This window comes from Chlorocebus sabaeus, chromosome 10, assembly GCF_047675955.1.
Source record: "Chlorocebus sabaeus isolate Y175 chromosome 10, mChlSab1.0.hap1, whole genome shotgun sequence".
Lineage (NCBI taxonomy): Eukaryota > Metazoa > Chordata > Mammalia > Primates > Cercopithecidae > Chlorocebus > Chlorocebus sabaeus.
In genome coordinates this window covers 94,170,057-94,196,554 of record NC_132913.1, presented here as the reverse complement: position 1 = coordinate 94,196,554, position 26,498 = coordinate 94,170,057, and the positions used below count along the sequence as shown (strand labels likewise).

At 40.2% G+C, this 26,498-nt stretch overlaps 1 protein-coding gene across 1 annotated transcript in view; it reads left to right on the top strand.

The window, feature by feature from the left end:
- The window catches only part of DYTN (dystrotelin), a 68,289-nt gene that overhangs the window by 1,411 nt on the left and 40,380 nt on the right, over positions 1-26,498 (top strand). The window contains exons 2-9 of the mRNA XM_038001673.2: positions 5,061-5,135; positions 8,128-8,329; positions 9,737-9,822; positions 10,690-10,790; positions 15,711-15,782; positions 16,037-16,200; positions 21,034-21,145; positions 22,589-22,737. Coding sequence (XP_037857601.2) covers positions 5,061-5,135; positions 8,128-8,329; positions 9,737-9,822; positions 10,690-10,790; positions 15,711-15,782; positions 16,037-16,200; positions 21,034-21,145; positions 22,589-22,737 — 961 coding nt within the window. The remainder of the gene's footprint in view (positions 1-5,060; positions 5,136-8,127; positions 8,330-9,736; positions 9,823-10,689; positions 10,791-15,710; positions 15,783-16,036; positions 16,201-21,033; positions 21,146-22,588; positions 22,738-26,498) is intronic.

Sequence of the window (26,498 nt, the reverse complement as noted above, 5' to 3'; positions counted from 1 at the left end):
TGTGTTATGCTGCATAACTTCATCAGATGACGCTGCAAAGCATAACTTGACAGGAGAGTGATGGCCAGATGGTAGAGCAGCTACAGAGTCGCTCCTCCACCGAGAGCAGCATCTGGGAATTTGCAGAGCCCCTTGTCTGCTGAATCTCTATATCTGCTTGGTGCATCTGAGAGGAACCAGGGCACAAACACTGGCCAGTTTCCAGAGGAAAGAAATGTTGGGCATTACACCATTGTAAATTATTTCCACCCTATTATGCCTACTCTCAATTTGTTTTTTTTCTCCAGACATAGGACAGAGGAGTTTCTGACATCTCCCATTCTCTAACATTGTTGTCTTATCTGAAAACTAAGCATTTTTAAAGCCTAAGGAAATGGTGAATAACAAAAGATTTAGAGCAAAAAATTGTAGTGTGTTTTTTTTTTTTTTTTTTTTTTTAATTTTATATGTTTGCACCTCTTGAAAAAGAAAGGAAAACATGTAGAGGGATTTTAAACCACCTCTCTTGTTTGGGCGACAATGTTTAGGCACAGCCCGCTTCACCTGAGGTAGGGGTCTTTAATTCATGATCATATGCTGACTGTTGGATCAATACACGTTCAGAGAGAGGCCCGTGGCATGCTCTCACTACTTTGAGACGGCTCTGGCCTGGTTCAGCACTGTAATCCGCTTTGTGGCTCCGCATGGTGCATGGCACTCAGTATCTTACGTGTAACAGCTAGGACTTTACCCCACAACACTCAAGGGCAAGAAACATCATTTCCTAAATCAAAATCAAGTCACCATACCTTGATATGAAATTTAGGCTGAGTTAAGTTTGGGAGGGAACTATCCCTGGGAGACAAACAGAAAGCTCTAAGGCTGCTACCTTGAACCTTGGTCAAGGCCCTGATTGAAGTCCACTGTGACCACCACTTGTGATGCTCTCTGCCTTTGGCTTTGTATTCCACTTGAAGACATGGGACTCCATATCAAGACTGGACACGGAAGTCCTCGTCACGCCTGTGGCTGGCCTCCCTGGCTACACCATGCAGCCATCCCTCCACTCAGGGGTCTGCTAGGAAGGGCAGCCCTGGAGACACCTCCTAAACCCAATCTTAGTCAGACATTTCCCAACTTCTTGTCCAGGCATCAGCCTCTCTCCACCCCAGGAAAATTCCAGATTAATTCTTTCATGGGCCTGTCCATCTTTTCATATGAAGGCCTGAGTGGAGGTGACTTTAAGAGTGGCCCTTATGTGGTGGCTCATGCCTGTAATCCCAGCACTTTGGGAGGTGGAGGCCGGCAGATCACGAGGTCAGGAGATTGAGACCATCCTGGCGAACACGGTGAAACCCCATCTCTACTAAAAATACAAAAAAAAAAAAAAAAAAAAATTAACCGGGCGTGGCAGTGTACACCTGTAGTCCCAACTACTCAGGAGGCTGAGGCAGGAGAATGGCATGAACCCAGGAGGCGGAGCTTGCAGCAAGCCAAGATTGTGCCTGGGCGACAAAGAGAGACTCCATCTCAAAAAAAAAAAAAAAAAAAAAAGAAAAAGAGTGGTCCTTAAACACAGAGACATTGTTAGATCTCCCAGAGGAGTGAAAACAGCTTAGACTTACAGGATGAACACAGAAACATTGCCTTTCCATTCTTTAAATTCTCCCCTTGCTGCAAGAACAAGACAAAAATGAATGTCACCACAAATTACCTTGCCACATATGTTTGAATCAAAGAAATACACCAAGCAGTTCCTTGTTTCATTTTTGCTCAGGGCCTGTTCCAAGGCTGGAGACCCACTGTGTCTGTCTTCTGTCTTACTCTCTTTTTTGCCTGTCTGTCTGTCTCTCTCCCTCTCTCTGTCTCTCTGTCTCTTTCGGTTTATTTCTGGGCTGTGTTTCCAGTCACAAAACTCCCCAGCACACCCTGCTAACACCTTATTGCCTGAGTTTTATGTTAATCAGCTGACATTACACTTGAAAGTAGTTTCATTTTCCTCAGGACTTCTTCCTCTGGGCATCATAATTACACAAGAAAGTCTTGGCCTCAGAGCTTGCTTGTGTGTGAAATCCTTGCCTCAGAATGAGCGTATCTGTGTGTAAACTCTAATTGGAATTGGTTATCACCGGAAATACTGGAGATGCACAGCTGCTTGGCAGTTCTTTCCAAAGTTTTTGACTGATTTCCTCTTTCACCCTTCACTATAACCGTGCAAATCTTCACTATTCCTCAAGTTTTCTACCCCACCACCTCCTCCTAACTCTAAGTGTGTGAACATGCCCCTAACTTTACGAAGAAAACAGAAGCTCTCAGACATGGCCATTTCCCCAGCCATCATCTCCTTTTATAAGTCCTTTCAGGGAATGAGAGATGGCTTCTTACCAAAGCTAATTCCTTCACCTGTGCGTTTTCCGCCCTGTCTCTACTGCAGCGATTGTGGCAGCGAACTTACCTCAAAGAGGCTGTTACCTTATAAAGTTAATAACCCAATCAAGAGATCTACTGTGCAGCATGGTGACTATAGTTAATAACAATGTATTATATTGTTGAAAATTGCTAAGAGAATAGATTTTAAATAGTCTTACCACAAAAAATAAATATGTGACATAATATATATGTTAATTAGCTTGATGTAGCCATTCCACGAGATATACATATTTTGAAACATACTGTGCATGATTAATATATACAATATTTATTTGTTAATTAAAACAAATGAAAATAAATTAAATAACCAAAGGAAGGACTAGCTTTCCTGGGCTGGGACACTGTCACCAGGAAGCAATTTTTCTCCATCTCTAAGTTCACCTCTGCTCACCTTCATGTGTTGATTTCATTCTCAATGAAAATGAGAAAACATGGCAAGCTGTGCTACAGTGCAACATGGAAAATGAACGAGGAGCCCAGGTAAGCCAACACCAGACCCACTTCCTAAAGGCTAACTTTCACATTTTTACACAACCTGACAAGAGAGTGATTGCTGCTCCAATCTACAATTCCAAATTCCAGTCCAGAAAAAAAAAAAGTCTGCTTCCCTGATAACTTGAACTAAGAGTCCTTGAACCCAGATTCATTGGAACATTCCTTGCCTGACTTTGGTGTGTACCCACCTCTGGGGAGTGCGATGGTGCTCTCACCGATGGGCTGGACCTGGGCCACATGCCCCCATGGAAGTGGGAGAGTTGCAGTTGACACTACTAGAATTTCATGGACTCAGATTAGGGGAGGTGGTTCACCTGGAGAAAGAAAAATGGATGCTGGGTGACTAGGGGAACACGTGCCCTCTGAGAGGGACTTTGCTACATCATATACTACCTGGATTCCCTACTTCCTGAGTCCTCAACCCCACTCTGTCTCTCCTGGCTCCTCCTCCCTGACCTATACATACATTCTAGAATTTCTCCTGTCTTTGAAAACCAGTTTCGATTTGATGTATTGTTCTAGCTGTGGCTCTCTTGTCTTCCCTTCACGTTATAAGATCTTGAAAAAGTTGTCTGGTTGTATGTTTTCTCCTCACCTTAAACTCAGTGCTCAATCCCCTGCAATTGGATTTTGACCCCCATGACTCCACTGAAACCGCTGTCACAAAGACCTTCAATAATCAAACTGGTCATGAAAAGCAGAAGCAATAAATTCCCTTTATACCAGTAGTTTTCAAACTTTCATTTGCATCAGATTTACCCCCAGGGCCTGCTAAGACACAGGTTGTCCCCTAGATTCTCACCCCTAGATTCTGGTGTCAGAGACTTAGATTTTTGTTAGAAATTGTTTTTCTCCCAAGTTCCCAGGCAATGCTGCTGCTGCTGCTGGTCCAGGAACTGTGCTTTAAGGTCCACTGGTTTATACCACACTAATCAGTTAGAACAGGCCATTTTAACTGCCTAAAACAAACTAAGCTATTAATGTGTATGATCTTATATAGCTTTACTGAATAACATTAAAGATAATATGACTAAATAGGGAGATCTACTCTATAGTTATTTTTTCTAGATATGAAGATTGATCATTTCAGTCAAGCAACAGAAAGCTCTGTTGTAATGTTGTTATAATCTCTTAAATTAAATAACAATCAAATTTGGAGCAATGGAAAAAATTTAAAATTGTGGGTCCTTAAGAAAGGTAAGAGAAACAATTTAGGAAGTATATTGCCTATATTTTCTTATTTAAAATGTGCAAATACCCTTTGAGGAATGTACTGTAATTCCCATTCATCTGATGAAGAAACTGAAGATCAAAAGTAACTCATTTTAAGAAAAATGAAGGAACAGAACTAAGTATAGCTGGCTCCAGAGCTCTCTTCCTTCCTCTACACTGTGAAATGGGCAAATACATACTCAGTGCCTAGCAGGGCTCAGGAATGCTCGCTCTTGTTGTACTGCTATTGGTGGCGGTAACTCTCAAAAGAAGGTATATTAATAATTCTTTTTCTTATTATAAAAATAGCATATACTTTTTATAGAAAATTTAGGTAATGCTGAGTAGAGAGAAAATAACCATGAACACTAATAATTCAAGCACTCAGAGATGTCCACTGTTAACAGTTTGGTGGATGGTACTAGAAGTTAAGCTCCACAAGGGTGGCCATCTTTATCTGTCTAGTTGAAAGCTCTATTTCAAGGGCCTAGAATCATGCCAGGGCCATATAGTAAGGGCTCAATAAATATTGGCTAAATACATGAGTAGATGGATAGCTTTGGGGTATTTTTCATTTATGCATAAATACATGTGTCCATGTATAACTAGAATATATTTGCAAACTTGAATTTATATTTTACATGTAGTTTTTTTAATCCTGTTTGTTTCAAAGGCCATTGACTTTTTATATAAAAAGTGGACAGATTGATGGAGTATTCCCCACTTCTTGGTGGACTGAGAAGGTGAACTAGGTTCACCTGTAGCCCTAGAATAATGTAAGTCTATTATTATTGGTTTACAGATAGAAAAAAGAGCTCTAAACCTTAATTTCCTCACCTGCAAAATAAAGTAAGCTTATCTGATCTCTAGGATTTCCTTCCAGGATGTGGGATTTATATAATGAGACAGTACTTTATTCATAATATTTTATGTTTTCTTTACAGATGCTCTTAATAGTATTGAGAATTCTATTTACAGAACAGCCTTCAAATTACGATCAGTGCAAACTCTGTGCCAGTGTAAGTATAGGCTCTCCTGAAATATTTGAAATAATCTGAGCTTGATATATGATGTAAAATTCATAGAGAAAACAAACACTTCCCCCATGCAGTGGACTGCTGGATTCTGGAAGTCTGGATTTGTGCATTTAGCCCATTCGCAACAGAGAAGGTGGAGGGATGGGAAAACATCACGTGCTGCAACCCATGCGTAATTTTGCTGATGAGCGATAGAAAATGATTGTGGATGAGGATTTTTAATTTTTTAAATATTTTCTCCACTTGGCTTCTTCTAGAAAATGTTTTTGGTTTCCTTTTCAGGATACCAATATGGACACACACTAAAATTACAAAAAAAAACGTAGTTTCAAATCTGTACTTTTAGATTTAAGCATAAAAATGTAAAATTCCATCTACCATATAAGATTTGCATTTTCAAGTTGTACCTGTAATCTATATATGAACATGCAAAAGTAGGTACAAATGAATAAATAACCCATGGGCCGTGAATTTTAAAATTATCTCGAGAATTCCCTGAGAACTGTCCCTTTTGTATTAAATTTATATCTGATTGAATGTATGGTTTTCTTTTCTCATACTGTTATCTAGGCAAAATAAGGTAAAATATAGTAAAAACATGTATCCTGTGAAAATGTTCCAGGTGGAAAATAAACTGGGTCCAAGCTATGAAGAACACCAGGCGTTCAGCCTATCTAAAGTTATTGATTTCTCACTGCATGAAAGAAAAATCACTTCATGTAAAATGTTTTCTGAAATTTATCATATCAGACCTAAGTTACATTATATATGTGACATTTCTACTGAAGGCTGACATTTTAAAATATTTTTCCTCCTGCCTAAAAAGTTACATAGGGCAGTGGTTTTCAAATTGGGCTTCACAAAGTACATGTGAATGGGGTGTAGGGCACAAAAGAGTTAGCCAGGTGGAAAGAGGAGTTGCAAGCAAGGTGGGAAGATTTGGAGACCACATCCTCAACAGAAACAGCTCCATCCTTCTCTATTTTCTATACTGTGTTTCCTTGTGTGTGTGTGTCTGTGTGTGTGTGTATAAGTTGGCGGGGGGTCTCACTCTGTCACCCATGCTGGAGTGGAATGGCGAGATCTCAGTTCACTGCAACCTCTGCCTTCCAGGCTCAAGCCATCCTCCCACCTCAACCTCCCAAGTAGCTGGGACCACAGGCGTGCGCTACCACATCCTGCTAATTTTTTGTATTTTTAGTAGAGACAGGTGTTTCGCCATGTTGCCCAGGCTGGTCTTGAACTCCTGAGCTCAACTGATCTGCCCACGTTGGCCTCCCAAAGTGCTGGAATTATAGACATCAGCTACCGCGACTAGCCTCATACCATGTTTCTGTATCAGGTTCCTTTGAAGAAGAAATTTTTGGTTTTAAAAACAGTTTTATGTAGATTACTGCTCTAGATAAAGAAACTCATAACTATTATTTATTATTCAGGAACAAACAAAAAGCTAAAAATTTACCCCCAATTATGCTATTTTCCTGGAGAATTTCTCTCTTAGAGAAAGTTAGCAGCAATTGTTCACATGTCCCCATCATGAACGCCTGAGTATGTACCACAGTGTAATTTGAGGATGCACAGTTTTCAACATTTTGTTATCTCTGGCATCAGAAACAGTGAATGTAAATAATACTCATGGGAAATATTAACAAGACACAAAATCAGTGGTTGAAAAATGTTACCTAGTAAAAAGATATCCAAACAAAAATTTAAAAACAGAAAATCCCAAACACCAAGATAAAGCATAACATGAGCTCCAAATAGGAAGATCTGGAACACATCGCTGTATAAGTCTTGTGGTGAGATTAATGGACACCACTATTATCTGGTTTGGTGTAATATAGAACTCTCAGCAGGAGATGAAATCGGCCTGTGTTCAGAATGCCTGGCTCAGGTGACAGGTTTTAATGATAAAAGAGTTTACAGCCTTCACCACCTGCAGCCGGGTTTTTATTTAAGTCACATTCTGAAACTTGCTCCTCTGTTCCTTAGACTCTCCCCTTAAAAGCAATATCAGAGAACAAATAAAAATTTTTATTATACTTGCTAGATTTCTTATCTGAGGTTGATTTACGAAGTAGAGAGAAACCCAGGGTTTTATGGTTTCACAGGCTGAAGCGTTTTAAATGCCAGGAGCTCTTGGCGCTGTTGACATCCCCACCTCTCAGATGGCGCAAACGGCTGTTTATTAATTTTATCTGTCATCCTCTCTCTGCAAGAAGCTATGGGGTTAGCTCTATTACATTCTTGTTTCTATTCATTGCCTTGTAAAAATTTTAGGAGAAGGTGGTTAAAAAATATTCAGTGTAAGAAATAAACCATTATTTTTTGTAAGCTGCTCTAGTTTTATTAAGTGCCTTCTCTAGATAATAATACTGATGGACCAAGATTGTTAAAAGTGATATTACTGAGTTGCGGAATTCTCAGACTCTTTAGCCTAAAGATTTTTATAGAAGAGTAACTGCTCTTTTATAAAGATCACTGTTTTTTATTTAACTATGGCAATTGCTTTTTAACACACCATATTGCTTCTGAAGCTGGGCTGCAGACAAGAAAAACTATATTTGAACAGGAAAGGTAAATTTATTCAATCCACTTAATGAAGAGTATAAAAATGTTTTCCCCAACTTTTCATTACAGTGTCATAACTTTCTTGGAAAGCATATTTTCGTTTCTCGCTTCCCTTTTTAACTTCTTTCTATAAAACATCCTCTAAACCATGCTGTAATAATGTTACAACTATGCTTTACTAACAGATGCACTTTTCCAAAATCAAATGAATCGGTAGAATAGCAACGCCTGAATTATGCACAAGGAATATATGTCCAAATAGTAGTCATATTTCATTCCCCTTAAAAGAAAATAGAGACCATAAAAAGTTCTTAATTATAAAACACTGAATGACATTTGCTTCATTTGAAGCCTTTTGTTCCCATCAGAAAATAAGGCTCAATTCTTCATTTGCTTCCTACAGTGGACTTGATTGACAGCTCCCTGATTCAGCAGGTCCTACTGCGTCCAAGTTTCTGGGAAGCTCGCAAGCGCTCCCTTTCTGTGCAGCAGCTTTCTCGGGCACTCCAAGAGCTGTTTCAGAAGGCCAGGGAGGAAAACCCAGGGCAGGTGCATCCCAGAGCTCCCGAACTCACTCTGAGCCTTCTCACGACAATGTGCAACAGGTAAGGGTGTGGACGTCGCGCTGTGACCTCAAAGGCAATGTTTAGTTGCCAGTGGTCATTTACCATTTGGTGCTGGCTGACATTTGCTTGAGGTTTGGTATGTAAGAAGCCTTCTTTGTTTTTCACTAATTTATTCCTGAGGAGTAGAACAAAGGAGTAAATGCCCATCGGCTTTACGAATGTAAATGATCATGGATAGCAAAAAGAGGGGGAGAATTCCACATTATTCTTTCCTTCATACAAATTCATTCCTACTCTAGAGAAGCATACACACCTTTTGCTAGGGCGTTTACACTTCTATACATACATGTGAAAAGCGACACTTGATTCTTGTTACTGCTAGCTTCTTTGCTCATTTCTTTGTAAACTATTATCAATTTTTTTATTTAGCTAGAATAAGGGTGAAAATACTGTGCATGGATGAGTAACTTATAAACCAGTGTAGACCATGTTAACGCGCTGATTACATATGCTCTAAAGTCAATAGTTCTGCTAGTGTGTGGTAGGGGTGGGTGTGTTTTTTGAGCTGTAAGGTTTCAATTCCTCTGCCCCCTCCTCAATTTGGTTTACCTTATGTATCCTTGACTCAGTAGACTTCATCCTTTAGAATAAACTTTTCAAAAATCATAGTGAATTCAAAACATTTGGAAAATAGTGGAAAAAAGTAAAGAAGAAGAAATACATTATTACCTATCAGCCTGCCTGCCAGACGCAAGCACTGTTTTAATCACTGGGCAAATTCCTTATGGTTATTTCCTTTTCTAGTGTTTTTTTTTTTTTAATTTTTTTTTAACTGCCAAAACAATATACGTATACATTCTCAAGTTATTTTTTCATTTCAGCTTCCTTAAACATTAAGCTTTTGACTGTCATTTCTATTATCTGTGTGTATCTCTAACAATTCCCCTGCCTTTGATAAATTGTTTAGTAGGTTTGTAAACTAGACACCAAGTGGGCCAGGATGATTAGGCTCTGAGTGAGGGCCTGTGAACTAGATTTTTTTTTTTTTTTTTTTTTGCATAAATATTTGCTCCCTTGCCTGCCTTTTGGTCCTTCCTCGTCTCTGTTGCTTGGTTTCCAGGCAACTGAGGCCTGAGGAAGTGATGCTACCTGCTCCATAAAGACAAGGTTTATCCCTGCATCCCTGGTGCGTGGTATGGTGCTTAGCACAGAAGAGGCATCCAATACTTATTTTGGAGTGAATGCAGGAACAAATAAATGACTGGTGAAATATATTAATTCCATGCTCTGTTCTGCTAAATTCTAGGTATAGGATAAGAGGTCAAAAAAGCTAGAACTTAGAGCACCATGTCAAAAATGCCTATTAATAGTTATGGTTTTTATCATTCATGACACCAAAGGTAACCCTGGCCTCCCCATTCTTGTCTCTGTTTTGTCACCATGCAGCACAGGAACAGGTTTTCTCCAGCTCATGCCTGCGGCTGCTGCCCTAATAACCCTCTCAGGAGACAGCCCTCTTACGAAATACCGAGGTAACATGCGGAGGACTACGGGTATCCTAAAGTGCAGTGAGCCCCAAATCCCCAACCTGGTATTCTGTATCCCCACCACAAGGCCTTCTTCTTCAGCATGTATTCAGCATGACTTATGTGCTTATTGAAGAAAAATATTTACCATTTGAGGAATTTGGAATTTTTCAAAATTTACACTTCCTAATTACTTAGTTGTTCTTGATATTTATTTCTTTAGGGATTACCTAGACACCGGTAATCATTGTTTGTTTGAAGCCTGGGAGGATTCTCACATTTATGTTTACCAACCTCATGATCTTCATCCTAGATTCACTGAATGATCAAGAGGTTGAAATGTGAATGGATTTCCATTAGTTATCAAATTATGGCTATTACAAAATCGATAGTGACCAGGCACGGTGGCTCGTGCCTGTAATCCCAGCACTTTGGGAAGTCGAGGCAGGCGGATCACCCGAGGTTGGGAGTTCGAGTCCAGCCTGACCAACACGGAGAAACCCCATCTCTACTAAAAATACAAAAAATTAGCTGGGCGTGGTGGCCCACGCCTGTAATCCCAGCTACTCTGGAGGCTGAGGCAAGAGAATCACTTGAACCCAGGAGGCGGAGGTTGCGGTGAGCTGAGATTGTGCCATTGCACTCTAACCTGGGCAACAGGAGTGAAACTCCGTCTCAAAAACAAAAAAAAAACCACACACACACAAAAACATAGTTTTGGAGGCCTTCAAAATAGTGAGCCAATAATCAAGAATGTAACTTTCCCTTCTCTTTCCTTTCATAGCCACAAAGAGACTGCTACTTCAAAGCAAGTACTCTTCAAAGATACATTGCAAGTATTCAGTGTAAAGATTTTTCCTCCTACATGTCTAGCTCTTTTTCAGCTCTACGCGGAAAATAGCAGGGGAGGTTATGGTTCTGGGCCACGCATGACGCGAAGGGTTTTGAGAAAACTACTAACAGATCTACAGCAGGTAAATCCCTAATACTTAAGAACTGTATATTTGTTTCAGTTAATTAGCCACACTTATTATTAAAGAATCTGATGTCTCCAGTGTCAAGTCTATCTTTATATATATCTCCATGCAAGCTCTCTCCTCCATAGCCATTGCTGTTACTCGAGTATAACTTAACTTATACTCATAAGGTTATGAGTAGAAGGTTATGAATTATACTCATACTCATGAGGCTAAAGCTAATGGGGTCTATAGATGAGAATTATTTGCATTGCTGTAAGTTTGCTACAAGTTAAGTTTACTCTCTATAGAGTTGTAAAATAGCCTCGCAAAGACAATGATGTATCTCTCTATAGGTACAGAGAATCACCACTGAAAACATATCCAATAGTCTCTTTTGCTTATTCCAAAGTGTTTAATTTTTCCTTACGCTCCTATACCTTTTTCACTCCTACATATTAAAACCTGTGCCTGACATGGACTAAGTTCTCCATGCCTGATTTCTGCATTTCTATCTACCCACAAGGCTATTGCCTATCCTTTCACTTGACAGACACTACTTGTCTTTCAATATCACTCAATTATTTGTCACCTCCCTAACTCAAAGCTTCTTTGACTTCCTATGCATAATTTTGTTGCAGCACTTGTCAAATTGTGGTAGATGCTTCCCCACTGGACTACTTCATTTTTATATCTCCAGTGCCTTGAACAGTGCCTGATACTAAAAGACATCCAAAAAATGCTTAAAGAATGCATAGATGGAGTGCCGCGTCAAGTACTCAAAATTATTTCCATCATTTCCTGTGCTTTAGGAATGTGTAGATTTGATTTGGTTTTTATTCTTACTAGGCAAGGGAATTTAACCTCCTCAAAGATGTTTTTTAAATGTTGAAATGAAGTAAATTGGTGTAACCAAGCAAGAACTTCTGCAAAAGGATTAAACAGGCTCTGGATTGTCTTGCGTGTAGGTGCTGTTGTCCTGCTGTACCTTTCCCTTGTTTTGAAGGATATCTCCATTCTTCCAGCTCCTACAAAATCCCCACACTAGATGTTTTGGACTGTAACAACTTAGGAACTTTCTGTCATTTTTTTCCTGGGTCTGGACCAAGGATTCTGAACTGAGGATAGCCATGATGGGAGCAGGGAGGGATAAGGAGAAAGATAATAAAAATCTCTAGGACAGGGAGTATGGATTGGAAAAACCTATTCAAAATTATATTTGCTTTGATTTGGTTTTAATATTAAAATTTTGTGTTCATGATGATCACAATAATTAATATTTAACTTAAATTCCAAACATCATTTAAGATATTTATTTCTTAAATGGAGCAATGATTTTTTTTTTTTTTTTAAATTTGTAAGGTTAGAATATCAGGCATAGATACTTCCAAGCTGTCCTGGTAGTTGCAGCAGTCACATAGATCCCACTACCAAATGTTCTGCTGATTCTAAGGCACTTCTAAGGGAGCCATCATAAGTTGCAGGCTCACTTCCACCCACCCCATATCACAAGACTTGAGTTGATGGGGGCCTGATTTATGCAGTCAGACTGGTGAGACTAGATAGGTGCTTAGAAGCGGATGTGATGAAAGGGGATGGACTGAGGGACATTTTCCTTCTAGAAAATTCTTTGTGCTCTCCTGACTACTTGGTCCAACAGGCTCTAAAAATCTGCCCTTGTCTCAGGCTCAATTGAGGTCAATGAGCTGCTGAACTAGAAGCTCCTGCAGCACTCCACCCCTACCCGCACCCCAGGCATTAGTATGCTCTTGAGAAGGTCTTAGGAAGGCAGAGAGTTGCACAGAAATTATCATCCCATTGACTGCTATTATGGACTCAGAAATGGATTCCCAGAGAAAATTCCAGGCCCCACCACATGATTCAAATCCTCCCCTAAGCATCGTAATTATCACTTCAAGTGGTGTCTGCCTATGCCGGTGTGCCATCTAGCTAGGTTTAATTCTTCCTAGAGCACCTGCAAGAAATTAGCCACTTGGGCCATTCATCCACAAAATCTTTATGCACATCTTTATAGGCAAAAATGTAGGTTGAAAACCCACTACAGAAGTGAATTTTCTTTGTACTTGTGTTAGAATCACAGAGCTGGTGAGAGTCATCCTATGTTATCCACCCACCTTATTTTACAAATGAAGTAAAACTCCTTTCCCAGAGCTCAAGGACATCAGAGGAGGGTGAATGTTGAATCAGCAACACAGTCTAAACAAGTGTTTCAGTTAGTTCATCAGCACTCCAAGCCAAAAGATGGGTAATGAGTTATGCTTTCAGACAAAGGCTAAATAACATAGGGAGTAGTTACTTACATTCAACTGGCGACAGGATTATTATCAATTTAAAGTACAAGCCATCTTGTCACTATTACGCAAATGTTTGTTGACTTCTGCCTGGCTAATTGTCAGCAAAGAGGTTCTGAGTGCCACTTTCCTGATTAGAAGAACGTTTATTCGAGTTGATGGACTCAGCAGGAGGGTCTCTGAGATTACTTCTGAGCTTGCGGGTAATGCCTGCTGACAGCCTGTGCTGTAGAAGACATCAGATGTGAAATTAGGACCCGTGACCAAATGGGAATAAATGGAGGTGACAGGTACATGTATCTGTGCATATAGATGATGTCAGAGCCAAGTCCCTGGCCATCTTGGCAGTCACAAAAGGTTCTTAGTGCCTTAATTGAACGCCTTATGGTGACTGTGGCTGAAAGGTGGAAACCACTGAGTGTGGTGGCACAGATTGAGCCGTTGAAATATATGTAAGGTCGGGCTGTGACAAAGCTTCATGGAAACTCCTCAAGAAAGAGTAAGAGTCCTGGAGTGAGACCCCAATTCTACTGCTAACTTGCTTTTTTGACCTTCAGCAGAATATCAAATCTCAATTACTCTTTGTTTTATTTCTTGAAAACGATTTAATTGATAATCAGAAACTGTATATATTCAAGGTGTACAACATGATGTTTTGAGATTGATATACATTGTATAATGATTATCACAATCAAATTAATTAACTCATCTGTCACCACCATCATTACCATCTTGTGGGGGTGGGGTGTTTGAGGACACTTCAAACCTACTCTTGCATCAATTTTCTTTTCTTTCTTTTTTTTTTTTTTGAGGTGGAGTCTCACTCTGTCACCCAGGCTGGAGTGCAGTGGTGTGATCTCGGCTCATTGCAACCTCTGCCTCCCGGATTCAAGCAATTCTCCTGCTTCAGTCTCCCAAGTAGCTGGGATTACAGGATGTGCCACCATGCCCAGCTAATTTTTTTGTATTTTTAGTAGAGACGAGGTTTCACCATATTGGCCAGACTGGTCTCGAACTCCTGACCTTGTTTGTGATCCACCCACCTCGACCTCCCAAAGTGCTGGGATTACAGGCATGAGCCACCGCACCTGGCCTCAATTTTCAAGTAAACAATACCGTACTATCACTAGTAGCCATGCTGCAATTAGATCCCCAGAATTTATTCATCTTATAACTGAAAGTTTCTACCCTTTAATCAACATCTTCTCATTTATCCCTGTCCTCAGCCCCTGGCATATTCACTATTCTTCTGTTTCTATGAATTCAATGTTTTTAGATTCCACACGTGTGATTATGCAGTATTTGTCTTCCTGTGCCTGGCTTATTTCATTTGGCATATTGTCCTCTAGGTTCATTCATGTTGTCGCAAATGACACAATTCCCTTCTTTCCTAAGGCTGAGTACTATTCCGCTGTATATTACATACCACATTTTTTATTCCATTCATCTGTCAATGGACACTTAGATGGTTCCAGAAATGTGGGTATTATGAAGAGTGCTACAGTGAACATGGGAGTGCAGGTGTCTCTTTGACAAACTGATTTCCTTTCCTTTCATCCCTTGCTTTCAACGTAGGTAGTGATTGCCACCCTACCTCAGAAATTGGCATTTCTTAAAATGATATGATAGGAAAGTGTTTGGAAAGGTTTTTCTCAAAGCCACTCTAGGCTTTTCCAAGGTAGTGAGTTATCTCAGTAGATGGTTTACAGTCAGTTACAGATTGAACTTCTTGATCTGCTCTTTCCTGCTTCTCACTACTGCCCTTGACTAGTCTTAAAAATATGTATATATACAATAGCAAAAACTTGGAACCAACCCAAATGCCCATCAGTGATAGACTGGATAAAGAAAATGTGGCACATATACACCATGGAATACTATGCAGCCATAAAAACCAATGAGTTCATGTCCTTTGCAGGGACATGGATGAAGCTGGAAACCACCATTCTCAGCAAACTAACACAGGAACAGAAAGCCAAGCACTGCATGTTCTCACTCATAAGTGGTAGTTGAACAATTAGAACACATGGACACAGGGAGGGAAACATCATACACTGGGGCCTGTCAAGGGGTGGGGCAAAGGGAAGGGAAAGCATTCGGACAAATACCTAACACATGCGGGGCTTAAAACCTAGATGACGGGTTGACAGGTGCAGCAAACCACCATGGCACATGTATATCTATGTAACAAACCTGCACATTCTGCACATGTATCCCAGAACTTAAAGTAAAAAAAAAAGTATATATATTTTAAAACTCTAAACTTTAAGACAGTTAAAGTCTTAATTATTGTTAACTTCATTTATAGGTGAACAAAGGCAAAGAAAGGTTAAAATAATTTGGAATCACGAGAAAATAAAACAGAAGGAAGCAGTTTATCACCCCATTGGCAGACTTCCTTCCCTTACCCTCCTCTCCTTCCCACTTGCTTATTCATTGTCTTAACCCAAACAGTGCACAACACCTATGCATTGCTTTGTTCTCTTGGATTGAGACAGTTCGCCTGGTCTCAGATACCAAATACCTGTGACTGCATGGCTGTGGGCACCAGCTCTCAGCCCTGCTGCTCCCGGAGACGACATATTTCTCCACTTTCTAACAGCTAAGATGAGGTTGTCTCTTGCAGATCCCAACTGTCGTGGGAGAGAGTCGTGCTCTGTGCCCTGTGGAAAGTGCCACCCGCAGCTGTTTCCAAGGGGTGAGTGCCTTGCAAATGTCCCTGGAGTTGGGGACAGACATGGGGCATTGGGATAGTTTGCTGACTGATTTACATTACAGACCTATTATTACTCCACACAGCATCTCAGATAACTGAATTTAGGAGGTAGTCTCACCTCCAGCTTTTCCTATGATAAACTTCTTCAGCAGAGAGGACAGAATTGGAGTCAGAAAAGAAAATGAAAACATCAAGTCATGCCTAAAAACACATCTTAGGGTGCCACTGTTTTTCAGGTGTTGAGCCCAGCAATCAAAGAAGAGAAATTCCTGTCTTGGGTCCAATCTGAGCCTCCCATCCTCCTGTGGCTCCCGACCTGCCACCGGTTATCAGCTGCTGGAAGAGTCACTCACCCTGCTCGGTGTACCATCTGCAGGACTTTCCCAATCACGGGACTCAGGTACAGCCATCAGCAGCATTTCTCGGATTATCATACTCCATACGGTTCTGCAGTTGGAGCTGCATCCCTTCAGATTCTTTTTGGGGTCCTCCTTACACATCTGAAATTCACATGACTTTTTTGGCTCAATGATTTCCTGGCAGGAGGCATCCTAGTTGATAATAAATTGTCTTTTATCTTCTATAATGGATGAAATATTAAATTCTTCCACTGATGCATAATGTGACTAATAGATATTTTTCTTTCCCCCTCTAAGGGGAAAGACAAAACGAAACATTTTGTCTTTGTTTCGTTTTTGTTTTAGAGACAGGGTCTGTCACATAGGCTGGAGTGCACTGGCACTATCATAGCTCACTGCAGCTTCAAACTCCTAAGCTCAAGTCATCCTTGCAGCTCAGCCTCCTGGGTAGCTGGGAGTACAGGCACATGCCACCATGCCCAGCTAATTTTCTATTTTTTGTAGAGATGGGATCTTCTTGTGTTACCCATGCTGGTCTCCAACTCCTAATCTTAAGTGATCCTCCTGCCTCAGCCTCCCAAAGCATTGGGTTTCAAGTGTGAGCCACTGCACCTGGCCTGTCTTTTGTTCCAAAGAAACCTTTTAAGTATTGAGCCATCCATCGTCATCATCATCCTAACAACACCACTTTTGTTAACTGTTAGACAAATGACAAGCTGAGCAGTTCACATGGGCCATTTCATTTAAAATGTGTTGTAAGCCAATACAAAGGGTTGTATTATTATCCCCAATTTGCAGAGAAGTTAAATAACCTACATGATTAGCAAGCCACAGAGGCTGGCAGCCTAAATCCAGAGTCCCTGCTTTGCAGCCATGATGCTCTGCTGCCTCCCTGTGCAGACAACTGCAAATGAGCCTCATGCTCACACAGATGATCAGCATTCATGAGAGCAACTCAGGCCTGATTTTCTCTCCACCTGGAGCTAAAAGCAGATTAGAAAGCTAGATTTGGAGCTGGATGCAAATATTTCCATAGCTTTGAGGAGAACAGTCAAAACCCCATCCTAGAGAAAGAGTGTTATAGGTCTCCCATAAATAAAACCATAGGGAAGTTAAACTGGTTATCATTAAAGCTTGGGAGAAGAGAAAGAAACCACCAGGTGTAGGCCAGGCATGGAAGATGCCATTATTCACAATGAGTGAACAGGGGCTGGGAATGTGGGAAGACTAGAGCTCTGGGACATCAGGCAGCTAAATACAAGGCAAAACTGAGGGTGCCCGGAAGGAGAAGGGGACAAGAGGCCTCAGGCCTCCGCTCCTGCTCACTTTGTTCCTCTTCCTTTCCCATGCTTCTTGACCCTAGCTAACCCAGAACTGAAATATGCTCCCCATGGAGATAAACTAGGTCTGCTTGGTACACCAAAAAACTGGAGATCTGGTTTTAATTTTGCCAAGAAAATGAATTGGGTTTGCAGAGAATTTGCAGGACACAGTAAAACTTCATTCATGAAAATTCTGCAAGAAACTGAACTTTAGACAATAAAACATATAAATGAATAGGACTGTTGGAAACCAAGCAAGCAGGAACAAGGAAATCTTCATACTACAGTGAAAAATAAATTATTTATATTGGACAATGGGGAAATCCGAATATGATTTACCACGTTATGAATACATTATAATCATTTAACCAATAAGCAAGTATTAGTTAAGGAGTTACTGCCAGTCCTTCCCTAGGTCAAGTACAAGATTAACTTTGCAATTATATAAAACACAACTTTTACATCGACATATTTTTCAAAATTATTATATGTAACATAAAGCAGATACTATTTGTATTCTATAGATGATAAAATTTGAGTCTCAAAGAATTTGAGTGACTTACTTAAGTCGCCCCTAAAACTGGCAAAAGCAGAGGCCAAGATGTACCTCAAATATCTACTGAGAATGAGAACAGAATTTCTTTAAAATGCCTCCATGTAAACCATCTTTCCTCTTATACACCCAAGGCAATAAACAAATGTCCTATATACAAAGAGCTGTGAGACCTGGGCAAGGTATTTAACCTCTATGGACCTCAGTTTTGGGTTTTTTGTTTTTTGTTTTGTTTTGGTTTTAGTAAAATTCAGCAGGGTAGAACAAATGATGTCTGAGACTTCTTTAGCTCTAAACTTCCGATTCTGTTAAAAATAGGCTGGATATATTATAATCTTAGCTTTAAACTTGTGTTTTGGGATCTCAAAAAACTCAACTAGTAGCTTTGGTTTTTTGGGAGATGAAGAAAGTCATGTTAGAGGATAAGCACTTGCAGATGTGCAGGTAGCAGGAAGAGGACAAAGATTTGGCCTTCTAAAGGAAAAGAAGGTGCAAAGACCATAGAGTGGCCCTAATCCAAGATTTAAATTCCAGAAGGACATGTGACATTTTTGCTCTGTGATAGCCATGGAAGGTTGAAATGAAATTGGGGGAAAACCTGGGTTCTATATTGGTAAAAACATCAACAACAGGCCAATCTCATTACCCCCACAATAACCATTCTCATACACCTGTAGGTGGTTGCAGAGCACAGAGGAACAAATTTAAGGATAGATCAGCTTATTATCCTAGATAAGCCAGTCATAGCCATCTAGTTAATGCTTGATAAAGCAGCCAGCATGGATGGCTCATCAAATAATCCTTATAACAATAGTTTATTATGTTGTACACTTCATTGAAAAAGTGAATGTCTTCCCATTAATGTATGTTAAACAACTTTTAAAGTTTTCTAAAAATTTTGCAAGGCCAGGAGGATAGGGTTTGCTAGCTCCATTTTTCCTTAGTTGAAGAAACTAAGTCATTTATCCAACTTCACTCAACTAACATTCATTGAAAAACCTACCATGTACCAGGCATTCTCCTAAACTTAAGTGAACTAAAGTTTCCAATTCAACTATTAGAACTGCTATAAGTAGTAATGATGGTATGTGAATTCAAACTTAGGGCTCCTGCCTTGAGGAGTGGTGGTCTATTCTAGAATAGTGTGGTCTATTCTAGTGGTTAAAATGGCAGGCCATCAATTCAGATAGTAACCTGGGACTCAAAATCTTCTACTACTTACTAAGTAGTTGTGTAACTTTGTGCAAGTTACTTAAACTCTCTCTAATTCCATTTCCTCATCTGCAAAATGAGAGTAATTGTGAGAATACCTGAAAGAATTTCCATGGGGATTAACTGGGTCAACACATGTACACTGCCTGCACATAGAACACGCACAAAAATGCTAGCTGCTATTACATCATCCCACACTATTTATTAATATCCTAATATCCTGCCATGGGACTCAGGGTTGGAAGCACAGCAGTGAACACAGGTAGCTGAGGGGTGATCTCAAGGTATTTACATTCTCTTGCTCTGCCTCTAAACGACTTTGATCAGACCATCAAACCTTCTGCCATCTGGCCTCAGAAGCTTTCCAAGGTTTTTTCCTGCTGTTATTCAGGGCAATTAGCAGGTCTGATAGATTCAATGCCCTCTAAGTCCTTCTTACTCATCCCAGTCTTCGTTGCCTTATTCCTCCTCTTCTTTCTACTTGGGATTTCCTTTGCTTTAATCTCCAGCCTAGCCTTCCATGTACAGCATGAGTCTCACTTTCCAGACCACACCAGCCCACAGGGCTCTGCCTCTGCCTCCCTGCTATAGCCCTCTTCTCCATGCCTCTCATTGGGCACTTAATCACACATTGCCTAATTCTGGAAGTTTCAACCTTCCATGCAAAAGTTTTGCCGCAAGATACGAAATTTAAGAGCACTGGAATCTTGTCATATTTCTTTTCTGTAACTTTTAAGATAGGGGTTGAAAACCCAGATGCTTCAAAGGCAAGGCAAGCGGTGTACATGAAGGAAATAGGACAGGTAGGGACTATGGCTAGCTCAGAAACTGTATGTCCAGTCTAAAAGGAGTAGCTGCCGCCTGGTTCTCACCAACTGTCACCATACGAGGACAGAGCTTTATACCACACACACTGCAGTTAGAGAAGAGAATTTACATATCAGGGGAAAAATGTATAGCTTCCTGTTAGTTTATAGACAAACAACATGGTCCCACTCAAATATCCTTAAAAGTTACTAACTGATGATTGCTAGGTCTCACTAGCTCCCCACTAACACCACAATAGTTTCCTGAGTATTATGGGACACCCCTCCTAACCAGAATGTGTCAAGACTCTCTCCTCTCCTTCTGACCACAAAGGCATTTAAGGTTGTCATTTCTCATCAAGAAAAAATCTCCAATGTTGATGGGTCCAGAAACTTGGGTGTGGTGAGGAATTCCCCTCCTCCACTTATATCTTTCCTATATACAGACTCCTATAAAATGATGAGTGCTTATTTTTAAATCTGTTATCTATGGCTTAATTTTCCCCAACACCATGCAGGAATACAGACCCTATATTATCATATCCTGCAAAAGTTTAAGGAAAGCCAAAATTTGATTTTATTGAAATCTATTTTTTAAACTTAGCTATTAAATTCAAAGTATTTGAGTGCATTGTGCAGCTGCACAAAACATGGCTGCAGATTTAAGGGTTTATCCTAAAGGCTGTAGTGCACAGCACCCTGCATGTAGAAGGCACTTCATATTTTGGGAAATAAATCAGACCTCTATACCATAGCGTATGCGGCATTAATATAATGCCATTTGAAAATACTTCAAAATGAAGATTTATTTGAGTAAATAAATGCATTACAGTCATTTAATAATCCTTTAGTTTGGGAGAAACTTTACACTGATTTGGTAGTTCAGACATCTTCTGTATATTTTGGGGTGCTCATTCTCCACCTGGATTTTTTTTTCTCATCTACCGGTGATGTAAGCTGTGTTTCTATTTTAATTGGCAGATACCGCTGTCTGAAGTGTCTCAACTTCGACATCTGCCAGATGTGTTTCTTATCTGGTCTTCACAGCAAGTCCCATCAGAAGTCTCATCCTGTCATTGAGCACTGTGTTCAGGTAACATTTAATGTCACATACCAAACTCTTCATTAATCACTTCAGTATAAGCTATAGCTGTGAAAAAATCTTTCCCTCCAGTGAAACCACAGATTCTGCTCCTGTCAAACATTACAATATTTAAGACTAAGCAAGTGGCAAACTCCACCTTGAATATCTCTCAATATAAGTATGCTTTCTTCACATCGTACATCTCAATGAAAGTTTTTGGGCGCAAGAAAAGTCCAGAGTTCAGTCTGAAGTAATTGATCAGATACTCTGGACTAGAAAATGTCAGTGAAGAGTCAGAGGGAGAAGCACTGGAAATGAGTACAGATGGAAAAGAGATGGGCTCTGATGTGGCAAAAATGATGCAGCAAGACTTCTAGTTACTAACATATTTTTGGAGAATTTTTCTTTTTTAATGTGTCTTTTCCTGAACCCTAAATTTCAAATATTTCTTCTTTAGGAAAAAAGAAAGATTATTATCTCACTGTTGACTGAAAAAGTATAGAGCTAAAACTTCACAGCTGCCTTTCAAATTTTCTAAAATTATAAATACCTAGCAAGTGAATTCAGTTCTGTGTAAGAAGAGAAATAGCATAGTACATTTTAAGCAAAAAGTATTCTATTTTTTCCCAGAAAGAACATTTTCTTTTCATTACTAAATTCCAACGAGTAAGTTTCTTCACACAGATGGCAACCCCCTCAAATACCACAATAGCGAAGGATGTTGATTAATTAACTTTGCCAAGGATAGTTTTCCCTCCTTCTCTCCTTTACATGAATGGCCCGCAAAGGTCAAGTGCCTGAATCTTGTCAAATAATTTCCAGTGGGCGTTTCCTTACCCAGGTCCTCAGGTTCACTGGCCTAGGATCTATCTTCCTAGTTGTAAAAGTCTTGGATTTGTTGATGTTAGAGTGACACCATGTGGCCACTTTGTTATTATGCTTTAATTTCAAGTGCTGAAACCCTTAAAATGAGACATCTCATCCCTTCTTTGCTTCCTTTTGGTAGAGGTTCTTAACTTGGGGTGAATAAATGGATTTTGGGTGGCCTGAGAGTCCACTGAAATTGTAGACAGAATGGAATGTGTGAGTATTTCACTGGAGATAAACCCACGAGTTATTATCCAATTCTCAAAGGCATCCACAACCCTAAATGTGAGCAACCGCAGGCTTAGTCCTCTTTGATGCCCTCCTCTGCTGTAGAATGCCAAATGGCTGGGTTATTCTATGGACGAGGACTTATTGAGGGGGTTGGGGTATGTAATTTGGAGACTTATGCTATTTCTATGAGAATGTGAAGAAATTCAGGGACAAGAAGGAGGTAAGATTATTTTTCTGAGGACTTAAGAGAAATAATTCCAAAAACTTTCATGGTGGCCAGTCCAACCAAGTAAGGAAAGAAGACCATACATAGACTGATCTGACACTTTTTTAAAATGCTGGCTCTTTCAGCAGATGTCAGCGATGCAGAATACAAAACTTCTCTTCAGGACCCTCAGAAACAACCTTCTTCAGGGGTGCTGTAGGAAGAAAGAAGCGGCCAGAAGGCAGCAGCTGCTGGACCAGGTGAATCCAAAGGGTGTGCCTCGCCATGCGCAGGCCAGGTGAGTGGCTGCGAGGATCGGCCCGTCCCGCAGAGCAGCCGACCAGTGGGTGTTGTGGTAACCAGTCAGCAATCTGTCTAATGCTGAAGGTCCTAGACAAGGCAGAGGCAGGGTGAGGGATGGACTTCAGATATTTTTTTCCTCTAAAAAGGGCCTTAAATTTCAGAGTAGAACTAATAGGCCACAAGATCTTTTGGTGACTCATCCAGATGTTTAGAGTTATTTCTACAACTGAAACCATCAGAAAGACAAAGAAGATATTTAATATTAGAATATTTGAATAACTTTGTTATATTCCTAGTTTTTGCTAGTTTGCTTTTGGAAGCCTAATTCAGAATTAATACTTTATTAAAAGAAAAAAAAAGGAAAAGAAAGACACTCAGCCTACCAGCACTGACAGATGAGTGCTATTCACGTTTTGGTGTGAAACAGGGATTAACCAAAACAGGGATTATGCTATAGATACAATTTTTCATTCTTAGTTCCCAAAACATCGTTTTTAACGGCCTTACTCTCTTCCTTGTAAGAAAATGCCACAACTCAAAAGCAATACATTATTGAACATTTGGCTATTTCCAAATGTTGTCCCCCAAAATTCTAGAGTCAACATCCCTATGCATACATTTATCTGAACATTTTTATGATTTTATTAAGGGAAAACTCATTGAATGAAAATCATTGAATACAAAATTGTGAACTTGGTTAATCCTCAAAATGTTGAATGTCAAATTGTGCTCCAGAGGGGCACAGCCTGCCACTTCCAGTATATGCATCACATACCTGATCACCAACCTAAAGATGACTTTTAAAAGGTTTTTGTGACCTTCATTTTTGAAGTAGCCACTTCTTTGTAATTTAAAATAGCAGAAGACAAAGGAAACACTTTTTTTTTTTTTTTTTTTTTGGAGACAAGATCTCACTCTGTCACCCAGGCTGGAGTGCAGTGGCATGATCATAGCTCACTGCAGCCTTGGACTTTTGGGCTTAAGTGATTCTCCCACCTCAGCCTCCTGGGCACACACCACCATGCTGGTGTTGAATTTTTATATTTGTTTTTTACAGAGATGGGGTTTCACTGTGTTACTCAGGGGGGTCCTCAAACTCCTGGCCTCAAGTGATGTCCCACCTCAGCCTCCCAAAGTGTTGAGATTACAGGTACGAGCCACCATGCCCAGCCTCATCACACTTTTGAGAAAAAGAAATATTTATTCACTTCCATTTTGCCTACCGGGAGTATAAGGGTAGACTAGTTTAAGTTAGATTGGTATTCATTTGTTAATTTCTTTTGTAATTCTCTAAACTTTTCTCAGACATCCAGCAGCAAATCTCCACCTCAGTCCCAGACCCCTATTTCTGTGGTCATTTTGTTGCTTTAAAGATTGTTGTATTTTAAAATATGTTTTTATGACTCTTTAAAGGATAAAGTACACAATGACTTCACAATTAGATGCTATCTATTATTCCTATGTCACATTTACCTATCAGATTGTTATCAATATATGATTAAAGTTAGAGAATTTGGATATCATCTTGATGTATATCTTTAATATTGTACATAGAATTTAAATTTGAAAATAAAAGCAAAGATATCGGGTTGCAGTTTATCTTTATTCCTTTTTTTTTTTTTTTTTTTGAGATGGAGTCTCGCTCTGTCACCCAGGCTGGAGTGCGGTGGCCGGATCTCAACTCACTGCAAGCTCCGCCTCCCGGGTTTACGCCATTCTCCTGCCTCAGCCTCCCAAGTAGCTGGGACTACAGGTGCCCGCCACCTCGCCCGGCTAGTTTTTTTGTATTTTTTAGTAGAGATGGGGTCTTTTACACATTTTTGACAAACACGATAGCACGTCTCACCCACTCATCCCCTCCAAACCCTCATGCCTTCCTTAAATCAGATTCCTCCATCATTTTCCCATTGTTTTTAGGCTAAAAATGAAAAGTTGTAACATGACTTAGTCTTGGTCCTTTTGGTCCACCATGCTAATCTCTCCAGCTTCATTCCTCCTCCACAGTCTCTGTGTTCCAGCCCTGATTCTACCCCACATATGACTAAGCCAGATCTATCCTACCCTTAAGACATACACCTTTATTTTAAAGGATTTGTCATAGTTTGTAACTACACATTTATTTATCTAACTATCTGATTACTGTCTGCCTTCTCATTTAGCTAAAAGGTCCATCAAGGAACCTGATTTCACTCTCTCTCGCATCTCCACCACCTGGCTCATGAAGTCATGCAAACCATTCAATCCATCAGCAAATCTTGTTGGTTGTACCTTCAAAATAGATTTGAACTCTGAGTGAGTCTTGCTATTTCCACTGCCACCACCTCAGTGGTCCCTTTCTCCCGCATTGTCACATGACCTCCTAACTGGTTCCCCTGCTTCCTCCTCGGTCTCCCCATTGTCTACTCCTGGTGCCATAGGCAGGATGACACTTTTCAAATTTTGGCCAGATCATGTCACTCCTCTGCACAAACTTTTCTGTGGCTTTCCCTCTTCCAAGAAAGCCACAGTCCTTCCAGTGGCCTTTAGCCTGGCCCTATAAACCCTGTTCCCCACCAGCTCTTGGTCCTCCTCTGCACCTCTCCCTGACTTGTTCTGCTTCAGCCTCACAGCTCTCCTTGCTGCTCCATGAATACACCAGGCATGCTGCCACCTCAGGGGATTGGCACCCCTAGATCACCTCCCTGTATGGCTTGGCTGCTCACCTCCCAAAGACCCACCGAGGTCTTTGCTCAAATGCAGGCTCATCCTGCAGGCCTTTCCTGACAACCATTTACCATTCAACCCCTGTCCTCACTCTGGCACTCCCAGTTATCCTTGCTCGCTTTATTTTTCTTCAGAGCACTTCATCACCCTCTGACATCCTCTATCTTACTTATTTATTATTTATTGCTGTGCCCTTCTCTATAATGTAAGCTCTGTGAGGGGAGGAATGTCCACTGTTTGCAGTTGTATTGCCAGAATCTATAATGTCTGAACATGATAAATGCGCAATATTTGTTGAATAACAGACCGACTGAATGAATAATAAAATATATGGTGCATGATGGAGGGATTGATGGATGGATAGATAAGGTGAACCATGAGCTATTTTAGAATGTAGTGGGAAAGAGTCAAGGAGTGTTGGAACAAGGTAATGAAGTTTGACTGAATCTGGAACAGAGACAGAAGCCTTGCCCTCAACTAACCATATGTGTGGCCATGAGGAAGTCACTTCACTTTTCTATGGCTCAGTTTCTTTGCCTGTTAACTGGGATAACCTCTCCTCTCTACTCCCAGAGTAGTATTTCCAGAGGTGAGATGAGGAAAGGGAATTGCAAGGGCTGTACAAAGCCAAGGTTCTCTAAATGTCAATGTGTTGTACTCTGTCCACCCCAAATACAATAGAGTTGTTCCCCAAAATAACATTCTTATGTAATAATTTTCAGTATACCCTAGACTTTGATGAGTTCAGAAACTCTGATTTGTGGCTGATCTAGGAGAAAAGAATGTGGAATATTACTAAATCACAATGTAATAATAGTAAAAAACACATCTTTGATATCTATTATGTTGGCACACTAGCACTGACCATCTTCTAAGAGATTAATGGTTATTGCCAAATGATAATATTGAATTCATTCAATGATTCAGCAAATAATCTGCATGGTAATAAGCTTTCTCCCTTTTGATGTGGTTTTATTTACTTTATATATGCTAGTTTGCACTGAGAATACTTTCATTTACAAAACCAGAACTAAAAGTTAGATGCCAAATATC